We start from the raw sequence: 13,314 nt of genomic DNA, 5'->3' as shown, positions 1-13,314 counted from the left end.
TGAATCACTGCTGCAGCTCTGCCTCGTCTCGCTGTGTCTCTGGGATACTGGCCGCGCTCTCTGTCAACATCATCCCAAATAGTTTTGATGAGCCTCTTAATAACTCTTAACAAATTATACTTCAAAATAAATGTCCAGCCCACCTAAACTGTCTCTTCAAACATGCTGACATGCACCATTCCTGTTCCTATGGAATTTGTTCTGAAGAACAGAAATTACAATATTACATTATTTATTCATTTTAATATTCGTTAATTAATCAAAGCATTATGTCTCGGAAATAAAAACACACTAATAATATTTCCAATAAATATTGTATATTAAGAACCATGTTATCTCATACTTGAACCATGTTATCTCATACTTGATTGATCATTTATGTACAGGCCTGCTGATGCTACCAAATGTAGAGCTCATGTTGCAGAGCCCTCTTCAGACTGTTGTTGCTCAGTGCGTTTATTAAATCTCTCAACCTGCTTTTCTTCTTCTGTGTGGGCACTTCACTCATCATTGTTTTAAATGAAACTCACTCTCTGCCGCAATAAATAATTCGGCTTTTCTATAGGGTCGAATTAATATATTTTCTAAACTGTCTCTCTACTGTAGGGCTCACTATGTATGCGCTGAACTTGATCACTACGCGGTGGCGGCCTATAGCCGAATCACAACCCCACCTTCACTCATATCACATTGCATTGTGTCACGTGAGCTGAAGAAACGGATGGTGCCGGTAGCAGCCGGACGGACGCCCAGTGAGGCAGCGGAAAGAAAGAAAAGAAAGAAAAGAAAGAAAAGGAAGAGAGAGTGGTGGCTGCATTAAAACATTTCTCAACAATAAATGGAATTTCCAAAAAAGCTAAAAGTGACGAATTAGGCCAGCAGCCACGAGGAACAGTGAGCCTGAGGATGCTGTTGAGCTCGCGAGCAATGTTAGGATTCTGATGAACTTACAAGACTGTGAAAAGAAAAGGGCGAGCAAGACTTACAAACACACACATTCTCACTCTCTCCCACACACAAACACACACGCACACAAACGCACGCACACACACACACACACACACACACACACACACACACAAACGCACACACACACAAACGCACACACACACACGCGCGCACAAACGCACGCACACACACACACACACACACACACACACACACACACACACACACACACACACAATCACTCACTCACTCTCTCTCTCTCCCGCACGCACACACACACGCACACATGCACACACACAATCACTCTCTCTCTCCCGCACACAGACACACACACACACACACACACACACACACACACACACACACACACACACATACACACACACACACACTCACTCTCTCCCACACACACACACACGCACGCACACACACAATCACTCTCTCTCTCTCCCGCACACACGCACGCACACACGCACGCACACACACACACACACACAATAATATCTTCTATCACATATACTGATCACTTAGTTGAGCAACCACATACTTTCAATACATGTTTTACTTTTGTAACTCTCGATGTTGGTGACAAATAGAACTCCTCGTGTACTTGTACAGCCAGCCAGTCATATGTTGGCCTTTGAAGTGGGGTGCTGCTCTGAGGCTACCTAGGTCTTCTTGAGCCATACACTGTCTTGAGATCTTATCCATTGTATCCTTGTCTTGTGATGTTTGACTGAAAGGGCAAAAGGCCTACTTTGGTTGAACTATGTAGCTGCATCCCTGCTTTTGACAAATGGGTGTGCGATTGACATGCCAGATTGAATGAAAATTGTAAATATTGATCATGTTGGGTTGGGTAGGCGTGTTGTTACATTTTGGAACATGGGTTGGGGGGCCCTGAGCTCTCAGTGCCCAGGGGCCCCTGAGCTCTCAGTGCCCAGGGGCCCCTGAGCTCTCAGTGCCCAGGGGCCCCTGAGCTCTCAGTGCCCAGGGGCCCTGAGCTCTCAGTGCCCAGGGGCCCCTGGAGGTACTAATCCGGCCTTGCATGGGGATAAGAGGGGCGTTTCCCTGAGGTATCAACCACAAATAAAGGTGTTTTTAACCTGTTACAAAAGCAGTGTCTATACATGACAACTGTACAAGGGGTGTATTTCATGGACATTGGAATCCAATTGTGATGGCCACTTATTAGACCCTGCATTTAACCCTGTATAGATATGAGAGCAGCTTTAAACAGCAGTGTCACAGACTGACCTACTACGACCCACCTATCTGTCCATCTACGTATCTATTACAGTTTCAAATATCAATCATGACGGATCCTTTCTCTCTACATTTGTCTCCTGCAGGATTTCAGGAACTCTCCCCCTCTCCTCTGGCCTGACGGACCACCAGCCCCTCACCATGAACTACCTCCGCCGGCGCCTGTCAGACAGCAGCTTCGTAGCCAACCTCCCCAACGGCTACATGATGGATCTGCAGAGGCCGACCCCTCCAGACTCCTCCCCTTCCTCCACCTCCTCCCCCGCCTCCCCGGCCACAGAGCGGCGGCAGCCCCCAGGCCTCCCGACCCCAGCCCCCAGCCCGGCCCCCGGTCTGGGCTCAGGCTCAGGCCCCGTCTCAGGCTCGGGCTCAGCTTCAGGCGCGGGGAGCTTCCTCAGCTCCTTCTCCAGCGTGGTGAAGAGCGCTCAGATGGCCCAGAACGTGGCCGCCGCCGCTCACGCCAAGGCAGCAGCCTCCGCAGCTGAAGGAGCCCCCCCAGGAAGCGGTCAGCCGCCCAAACCTGTCATACGCAAGCCCAAGATCCTGCTGGTCGTCGATGACCAGAACACAGACTGGTGAGTGCAAAGCTCCTTTTTGCATCTCAATGTCCTGAATGATTTTTCTTGAATGGCTTTCAAGTTCAAAAGACCATGAACTGAACTGTGAGTAATTTGTTTGCAAGAGTCCCAGTGCTAATAGTGTTAATTTCAAGCTAAGCTCCCATTACAAATCCTAAGCAGATTACAGTGAGCATCTTAACACACTCTCTGTTTACTGACTGGAAGAAGCATCACTACACTGCTACATGAAGCAGAGACAACAGAACCTGACTTGCTGGACCTTTGTTTTCAACTGAATAAATGACCACCTGTATACCTGGGCCTAGTAGCTTAGCCTGTGTGGAATGTGTATTAGCCTACATATAATATCTAACAATATGGCAATCAATATAATAAGACAAGCGTAGTGTGCTTCCCAAAATATCAAACTAGTGCTATGACTTTTGAAGATGGAAAACATGACAAGACAAGACCAAGACGTTAAGAGGTCCAGACCAAGTCAAGACTTTAAGAGGTCCAGACCACCTGAACCAAGACTTTAAGAGGTCCAGACCAAGACAAGACCAAGACGTTAAGAGGTCCAGACCACCTGAACCAAGACTTTAAGAGGTCCAGACCACCTGAACCAAGACGTTAAGAGGTCCAGACCACCTGAACCAAGACTTTAAGAGGTCCAGACCACCTGAACCAAGACTTTAAGAGGTCCAGACCACCTGAACCAAGACTTTAAGAGGTCCAGACCACCTGAAGACCAAGACTTTAAGAGGTCAAGACCAAGTCAAGACCAAGACCAAGACAGGGCGGGACCGAGTCAAGACCGGAACCAGACTACTGTGTATCCAACACTACACGATACACTTACAATACCATGTATAAGATACCAGTCAATTTGATCTGAAAGATCCACATCATCATAAAAAGACCCACATACAAACAGTAAGATATCAATTCAACTTCATCATATTTATTCAAAAAGTAAGTCAGTGAAGTCATGTTATTTGATCAGGGCGTTTTACATCCAATCACATCTAGGGTTTGGTATCGTTTGGATTTTAATGATTCCGGTTCTGATTCCGGTTCTGCTTTTCTATTCCGTTTTTTTCAGATCCATGTCCCATGCCAATTTCACTGGGAGCTAAATATATTTATGAAAACATTTAACAAATGTAGCAGCTAAGTGGCTCAGGCAAAATAACTGTGACCGTGCAGGCTTGTGATTGGCTCTGGTGGGTGAGCGGGTGGGAGCACAGCAGAAGAAACAGTCCATAGGGTGGTACAGTGATGAGGTATTTTTGTAGGCCGACCCAGAAGCTAGCATCGCTTCCTCTTTGATGAAAAGCATGTGATTTTGAAATGTTGCAGAAGGTCGTTGGCTAACACATTTATGACACTAAACTACTTTTGTTCAGCCGGATAATATCCACATACACATCTTTTATAATGGTTGAAAAATGGTTGCAATAGCCAGAAGTAAAAAGTTAACCCAAAAAATACGACATGACTTCACGCGTCGGCGAACGTTTGGCGAACACTCAGCGAATGTTCAGCGAAAGTTCGGCATGTTAGCAGCCTCATTTAGTCAAATGTCAGCAAACACCGTCCAGTGGGGTATCCACTGATGTATTTTATGTTGTTGAACAAAATGTGGTAATCTTGCAAGCTTGCATTAACCCAGTGGTTCTCAAACTTTTTCTGTCAGGCCCCCCCTTTGGAGAAAAAAAAAAGTCGGGCCCCCCCAACACAAATAGTCAGGCTCAGTGGCGGCACCAGAGATTTATTTTGGGGGTGCTGTGGGGTAGCTTGACGTTTCATAGAGGGTGCTCAAACATTTAGGGTTTCCCATTAATGCACCTGTCGCTACAGTGGAATGTTCTACTGCAACACTCCCCACGCACATACACAGTGTGACAATGAAGGCTCGATAATCAGCTCACGGCATATAGGCGTAAGCTGGGGTAAGTGCTATTTTTATAGGTGGTGTGTGGACCTCCCATAGGGGGGTCCGGGGGCAAGCTCTCCCGGGAAGATTTTTAAATATTGAAATTAAGAGCATCAATCTGGTGCACTTTGAGAGCAAAATGAAGAGATCTATGGATACATCTCTCAACACCCATTTGAAACAGAACTGTAAACAGATTTACTTTTTACTTTTTTTCTTTGTGGATATTTTACAAATCACTCCCCTTTTAAACTTTATTCTTTATTTAATGTCATATAGTATTTCATACCTGTTTTTAATTTATTCTCTTATTTTTTTATAACTATAATGATCATATAAAGGTGTGCCTCGGAAATAATTGTTTACATTAATGGTGACCAAAACGTTTGAGACCCACTGAGATAACACTGAGAGTCCTTTAGCTCACTGAGCCTCTCAGTCTGACAGGAGAGGACTCTCCTCCACTTTGTTGTTGAAAAAACTCCTTATATCCGTTAGCGTAGCTCGCTAGCACCAGAAGCTAACAAGAACAATCTCCGGTACCGGTGCGCTCTCTCTCGCTCGCGCACGCACACAAAATATATATATATTTTTTTAAATAACCATTTTCCCCCCTGGTCTCTTGCGCCCCCCCCCCTGTCATGCCTCTGCGCCCCCCACTTTGAGAACCACTGCATTAACCAAAGACCTTTTTTAACGAAGAGATTTTGAGAATGTAACCAAAACGTATTGGGGTGTTAAAAAGCATTGACTTTGACATGAGGGAGCCCTGAAGTGCCAACACGTTAACCAGTTCTTGGTTTAGGACTTTAAATATGGGCAAATAGATTGTGCCTGAGATGTGAAAAGTGGAGTCAAGCTTACCTTTTGTTAGGTGTTGTTGTTTTAATTACTTTTTGTTTCTTTGCTCCTGCTAACTCGAAAAACATTCTTCTGGTTTGATTTGAAAGGAGCGGGATATTTTATTGTTTATCATAGACTTATTCATCCTTGGCTTTTGCATGGCTGTCATGGTAACAAGGGAAGGTAATCTCATCTAAAGATGACAGAAAAATAAATGAACTTGGATGAGAAAACCTTTCAGCAACAGCCCCTTAGAGCTGATGTTGTCTCCCCTGCTCTGTGGAGTTAAGACATGCAGCGGCCCGTTTATCATGTTCAATAAACCACTCCTCCATTTCATGAATTGATATTCTTCAGCCTAGCATTTGCTGGTGAAGCGACCTTACTGAAGCTGCTTTTAGCTATCTCCAGTCCTTTGAAATGATGTACAGTTAGCAGGGATCATTATGTAGGGCACATCCAATCCTCCAGCAGAGCATCAGGCCGGGGTGTAAACATGATCACTAAATTAAAGCGCCCGCTGATAGCCGTGTCAAAAGCACCAAGATTGCTCTCATGTTCTGAAAAGCCTGCCGCATTATTTTCTTTTACGGATTTAGCTGAAATCCCAAAAGGGCCCCTCCTGACACCCCAGTGCTGCTGAAAGGAGCCGGCGGAGGGTCCTCCTGCAGCTCTTTAGGCTCTCTTACCTCATTCACACCAACGGTGTTTCAGGGCCGGTTCGGAGCTGGAGCTTGAAAAGCACCGGGTTTTCTTGTTCACACCGCAGCGGAGCAGCCTCTTACTGTAGCTCCGGAATCTGGGTCGTTTCAAGCACCAAAAAAGTCCGGCTAGAGCAAAAGCACCGCATACGTCACGCTTACGTCGAGGCATGGGCAGGGGCGGGATCAACTCCTGAACAACAACAACAAGCCGGCGTTTTATCCAGTTTGTACACAACGATGGAGAAACGTAACAAGCAGCAGTGGTCCACTGAAGAGACCAGCTACCTACTGGGGATCTGGTCCTCCGAAGAGGTACAGAGGAAGCTGGAGCACAATCGGCCATTGTTGTTGTTGTTGTTGTGAGCTGTGAGGGGTTTCCGCACGGTTTGGCTTTATGAAGCAGGCACGCAAACGGTTACGTCATGACGCAAACGATGACGCAATGACGCAGCACCAGTCGGACTCTGGCCGGTGTGAAAAGAGCCGGAGCTAAACCGAAGAACCGGTTCTGAACCTGAAAAGCTCTAGCACGGAGCTTGAACCGGAGTGAATGAGGTATCACTCTGCAGGGAACAGCAGGGACTTCACTCTCCTAAACAAACTACTACTTGTATAAAGAGTGGATGATGGAGCCTTGGCCAAGTGCTTGCTTGGTTTTATGCACCAAAATAAAAGTATTTTTGTGCATGACTCAGATTGTATACAGGGTTGGCACAGAAACACATGTTATAAATTCACTGCAGCAGCCCTACAAAATATCCTGCGTTTGTCAAGTTTTATAAATGTAGTTACACTTTGACGTCAATATGTTGATTCTAATCCTAAACAGTGGCACGTGGACTGAGCCTTAAGGACAACATTTGAGTTTGATATCCTTTTCACGTCTTACACAGTGCTATATAACGGATTGGCTTGCCAGAGACAGTTATTGGTTTGGATCGAATTGAATTGCAACTTTTAAACAAATGTCGAGGAAATCAGCAGACGATAAAGCAAAAGAACGATTGTTCCATCCCCTGTCTTCATGTGACTCTAATGAGTTGGTCACCGAGGTGAGTAGGTGGCGCCATTTGTTCATTTGGAAAACATTACAGAGGTTCAGTCAGACAACTCACGTGTTCTTAATATGTTTATTATAAGCAGCATATAGTTTGAGTTTGGCGTCTCGGCTCGGGCCTCATCACTCCACAGATTTACAAAGAACATTGAGTGATGATTAGATAACTAATCCAATCCAACTTTATTTATACAGCACTTTGAAACCTCCAGACCAAAGTGCTGTACAGAGAGATATATACAATATAAAATCACACAGCTCAGCTCACAAAACATAAAATAAATACATTTAAAATAAAAGATACAAAGATAAAACAAACCGAATACATGTATAAATGTTTAATAAACGTAACAATAAATTTTTTTAAAAACAGCCATATAATAAAAACAATAGACCACTGAAAACAAATAAAAGCAACAATCTACTTGTTTACGAATACTAAGGAGAAGAGGTGGGTTTTAAGACTCTCCCCCAACACCGCGTGGAGATTAGATAACTCTCCCCAACACGGCATGGAGGTTGCATTCCTCGTGATTGCAGACGGACGGGACACCCGGTCACCGAGTGATGCGTGTGGTGCGGGAGCTGCTGCTTGTTCCAGCGGCGTCTGAGCCATGCTCTGAGCTAGCCTATGTTTCCAATATGAGGCAGGCTTCTTCCCCGTGGATGACGATTCGCTTCCAGAGTCTGAGATAGCGAGACACATGTGCAAAGAACAGCACCAGCAGGTAACCTGAACATATCATGGAGGACTGTGTAGAGCAGCAGCTGTGTGAGTAAAGCAGGCGAGCAGATCCTACATTTCCCAAACTGCAACTGGTTAGTGTCTTGAATAGACTTACAATCTTCCTCAGCCTACTAAGTGTACATCTGTTACAACCAATAAGAAACCAGGAAGAAAAAGGGTTGATGATGACATCACTGTCAGGCTTCAGACTTTGTCACACACCAGTAGAGCATTAATGGAATTAATAGTATTTTGTATCCAAAGTACTTCAATTGTAAAATTGGTGAAGGGTCCCTTTCCAAGTGACACTGAAGAAGCTGTTGTATGTTCCTCGGGCGTTCCTCTCTGCGCTGTATGAACCCATGAGGGTGCCCCTATTTCTCTCAAATGGAACATGAACATGAATCCAAGCAAAATTCAAACTAATGTTAACAGGTAATAAACATTTCAATTGGTTTTGTTTGTAACTCAACAAGTTCCTTTTCTGGCCACAGAGGGGCGCTGTAGTCCAGCCCCCCTTCACTGCTCTGCATGCTCAGAGATCTCTCTGTAGGAGCAGCTTCAGCCGGCAGATGGAGGTGTGTGACAGCGTCTGAGGTTCACATCAGACTGCTCTCAGTGTGGGAGCTTAGAGATGCTCTTCTCACTGACATCTTGACCTGTGACTGTCACTCTGAAACCTGCCTAAGAATCATGGTGCTTTTAAGTCATACTCAGTATCTAAGTTATCCAGTGATGGTTTTTCTCAAGACCCGCGAGTACAGCTTTAAGACCTGCATGTGTCCCCTGTGCATATTATGGACCAGGAACAGGTAGTGTAACCCAAATTAAAATGCAATGCTACCTGGCCCTACAAAGACACGGTGGCCTACCTGACCACAGCGACTGATGTTTTGGCAAAGTACAGACTGAATGCTCACAGACTGGCCAGAGAGGTACACAAAAACATGCCAACAATTTAAACCGGTACGGAAACAATTCTACCCAAAATGTAATAGTAATTATTTGAAAAAGAAAATTAAAAACTCAAAATAAAGAAAGCTGCATTGTTGCAGGACAGTGCGTCTCTGCCTGCCACGATATGAGGGCATCAGACTGACCTGCGGCACCAGCTCTCACATCTCTCTTTTTTCTATTTGTTATTATTATTTTCTTATTAATGTATTATATGAATTGACTGACTTTTCCTTCCGTGTGTTCCTTATATATATATATATATATATATATATATGTAACAAATGTACATCCAATATCAATACATATCAATACACCAACTTTGTAGCTCAGCCAACGCTTGTTTTTTGTCCACATTTAGTGTGAATAAAGTTCCAGAAACACTGGATCCTACATTTCCCAAACTGCAACTGGTTAGTGTCTTAAATAGACTTACAATCTTCCTCAGCCTACTTAGTGTACATTTGTACACGTAAGAAATAAAAGAGAAAATGACCTCAAAACGAATACTGCCGCTGAGGCACCAGCTGGCGAATCAGAAGCAGGCAATGATCAAAGTCCAGGCAAGAACGTCCTTTCTGTGCATTTCATTGATCCATATCATCAAAGGTACGACAGTGTTCCTATGTCTTGCCCTGTGCTTTTCCTGGAGCCCAGTGCCTCCTGATCCCACCACCTGCCTCCAATATATACTGATCAGCAGGTGCCCAATCACCCAGGGCCTAAAACTGCCTTCAAAATAAAAGCATAAAGAAATATTTTAATTGCCAAAAATAATTAGACTAAATAAATATACATTAACAACAAACAATAACAGCAAGAACAACATAAAGCAATATATACCTCCAACAATATGTATATATATATATCATATGTACCTCATTAGTTGAGCTTGGTATACTGTTAAGTCTTTACACTCGGTCATGAAGCTCTTTTCCGCCGAGTGATGACATCCAGCTTTGTTTGGAATGAATAGAAGAAAGCTCTCAGTCCGCACCAGATCATGCACTTTAACTATTCTGTTGTATTTGATATGCAATCTATTCACGCTTTTGGAAACAGGAAGTGGAGGTCAGGAAGACACTGGAAAGATCCCAGCTTCTCATACAGAGGAACAGAGGGAGAAGACCAGGAAGGTCTCACAGCACAGCGAGAGCAATCCAGGGACACCTATCTTTCCCAGCTGATGAAGGACACCCAGAAAAGAGTGTCCTTGCTCTGAAGGAGGCTGAGCAGGAGGACACGTCTCCTGTTCAGACAACCAATCATCTCGCTGGACTCGTCAAGCCATGGCAGACAGAGCTTTATGATATTTCAAACAAACTTTAGCAGAGACGAAAAGCCAGTGTGTGGGAGCAGATCATCTGGACACTGAGCAGATCAGTTGGACAGACACGGAGCGCCTCCAGTGAGTTTTGGGATCTTTGTAAGCTTGTTAGCTGCGTAGTCAACAATCTGTTCGCGTACACCAAGCTGACCGCACGAAGAAGCTGTGGGCCAATCCCAGGCAGCGACAAATGTTCACCAATATTGTTTTCTGTAAACAACAAATTCAATTCATAAGAAATGAAATTGCTTCAACATGATACTTTTAATTTAAAAGAGCAACGTGACTTGAGTCGAAAGTATTCTACTGAAGCGTTTCCTGTCGTCAGAAGCATTATGATTTACTGATGTTATCATGGAGTGTATATTGAAACTACAGGAAACTATCATTATGAAACTTGGCACTTAACAAGTCATTTATTAGCTATTTCTTGGCAAAAGATTTATTGTAAGATTAAAATATGGATGACTTGAAGTACCGTGGTCGATCTGTGTCTCTCGGAGCTGACTTTCTCCTGGGCATTCTGGGCCGGGGAGCGGGGTCTCTGGGGGAACGCGGCTCCGTCCTGACAGTTTGGCCTCCAGCAGTGACTGATGCACAATAGCAGTACACAGCACAGGGCAACGTCTCGGAGCATCATCCCCAGCACCACAACCCCCCCTTTCTATCTCTCCCTCTCCCTCTCTCTATCTCTCTCTCTCTCTCTCCATTTTGCCAAGAGGCTGTCGCGCTGATTGCCCTGTGATCTGAATAAAATAAAAATCAGGTTGCTCAATTCAACCATTTCTTCTCTAAAGAAAAAGCTGGGAGCTGACACAGCACTGAACTCTAAAGGGCACGAATACATAAACAAGTTGGCTTTTATTAATCCTTGTTACATTTTAACAGGGCATACATTCACAAACTTGCAAAGTGCTTGCACCAGCAGCAAGGACCAGATATATATATACAAAACACCCATAAGGTAGAGACTAAACTTAATAAGGACATCCGTGTTCCAGAATGTCTTCATGTCTGAAGTTTCTTATAAATGGTGAGATCTCAGATATCTGTGGTTTGACTCTGATGAACCTGAGAGGGTTGGTGCTTCTTCTTCTTCATGCTATTCATGCTGTCAAAAGATCTATGCATTTCTTTATAGGGTCCTGACATTGTCAAAATGTACCATCTAATGCAGGGGTGTTAAACTGAATTTGATCACGGGCCACATCAGCATTATGGTTGCACTCAAAGGGCCGGTTGTAACTTTAAGACTATATAAAAATACATATATAAATATATCATATATATAAAATAATGTATTATATTACCTCATTGCCTCTGCATTGGATTATCATCGGATAGGGTAATAACTTCATAATTAACTACGTCTGAAAGCAGAAGTCTAGGGCAAATAATTGCAAGTCTCTTCAGTGCGTATGTCCCAAAATGATTTTAAAAGAAAAGCCAAATTCTGGAGAAAAAAGAAATAGAAGTGACATTTTGAAATACAAATCTTATTCTGAGAAAAAGGAATTCTATGAAAAAATGCATATTTTGAAGAAAAAAAGGCAAATTCTGAGAAAAAAGTCATATTTAAGATGCATTGTGGGACATGTAGTTTATGGGCAACATGCTTCTGTAGCATGTAACCATATAATAAACATATTATATTCTTTGCAAGCTCTTGTGGGGCCACATAAAATGAAGTCGCGGGCCTTGAGTTTCACACCCCTGATCTAATGCCACTGACAAAAAATGTTGAGGTAAATTTGCAGTTTGTGAAATGTGGCGATATAAATACTATTAGCTTTATTAATTGACTTCCACTGATCAGGTGGACACTAGGTGAGCACGAATAGTCATTCAGCATTTCATCTGACTTACAGTGGTGTCAGGGAAATGTGGTTTTGAAACGTACCAATTTCTAGAATTCCTTGGTTTCTTCCAATTAAACTGATAGCCTATTTTTCCGCCTATTTATAGTTTTGTTAATAAAAACAATTCAGCTCGACCCTGCTTGAATGTTATCAGCGCAACATCATTAGAAGTTATCAGCCTTATTGATATAGGTCAGAAGGGGCCTGCTACACAAAGTACAAGGTTTAAGGCGGGTGACGTAGAATCAAAAGTTTTACTTCCATTTCAGAACGACAGTTACCTTACAGTTTGGCCCATCTGATGTTGTAGATGTTTAGCGATAATCACTAATGTCTATTAAACAGGCTGAAATCATTTGAAATAGATGCATGAGAAATGAGCAGGAAGCCATTGATGCAGCGTCTTGGTGTTATCCTGAGAAATGCTAAATAACAATATAAAACTGTTAGAAAATCCAGGAAATGCATTTATTCATCAGGGGATCAGGGGAACACAAACATAGCACTATCAAAGCACTTTATTTATTTAGAATGCATCGGTTAGGGCAATTTCTAGGTTAATATTAGCATAGTGTGTGTAGAAGTAGTCACCCTCTTTGTGTATCTTCCTTTCTTCTGACAATGGGGGGAAATAGTTAGTGCCAAAAGTCCTAATTAAACCTTGGGAAAGCAGGCAGGATAAGGAACCGTGTGCAGTCTCTCCATCTGTCAGCATAATACACAACAAATAGTGACCATCAATAAGCATCACAAATATATCCAAATCAGTCAACGTTAGGAAAGACATAACCAATCAGATTCAACTATGTTAATTCTTAGTCAGGGTCAGCCATAAAGAGGACACAAACACAACTTAAGACGAATAAATAAAGATGTTTCTCAGCGAATAATGAATGTGTAAATAGGTAACTATAGATTTACACTAGCCACTTTAGGGGATGTAATGCTATTTTGCTAATTACACGACTAGTCAGATTATGATTAAGCATACTCACTGTTACTGGGAACCTTGTGTCCTTCATAGGAGAAACATGAGCTAAACCAATAGTTTGGTATGGGAATATAAGCATGATGTAAGAACATGTGTCCATCATGGAAACCTCCTTTGTAAACAAGGCAGTATTAGCACC

General features: G+C 43.2%; 1 protein-coding gene across 3 annotated transcripts in view; it reads left to right on the top strand.

Moving 5' to 3' along the window:
- Positions 1-13,314, top strand: part of syn3 (synapsin III) — a 185,821-nt gene that overhangs the window by 34,597 nt on the left and 137,910 nt on the right. For all 3 annotated transcript variants that reach the window (XM_071201829.1, XM_034112441.2, XM_071201830.1), the window contains exon 2: positions 2,301-2,789. In XM_071201829.1, coding sequence (XP_071057930.1) covers positions 2,356-2,789 — 434 coding nt within the window. In that variant the 5' untranslated portion in view covers positions 2,301-2,355. The remainder of the gene's footprint in view (positions 1-2,300; positions 2,790-13,314) is intronic.

Source organism: Pseudochaenichthys georgianus, chromosome 23 (genome assembly GCF_902827115.2).
Source record: "Pseudochaenichthys georgianus chromosome 23, fPseGeo1.2, whole genome shotgun sequence".
NCBI classification, from domain to species: domain Eukaryota; kingdom Metazoa; phylum Chordata; class Actinopteri; order Perciformes; family Channichthyidae; genus Pseudochaenichthys; species Pseudochaenichthys georgianus.
This window is presented reverse-complemented; position numbering and strand designations above follow the sequence as displayed.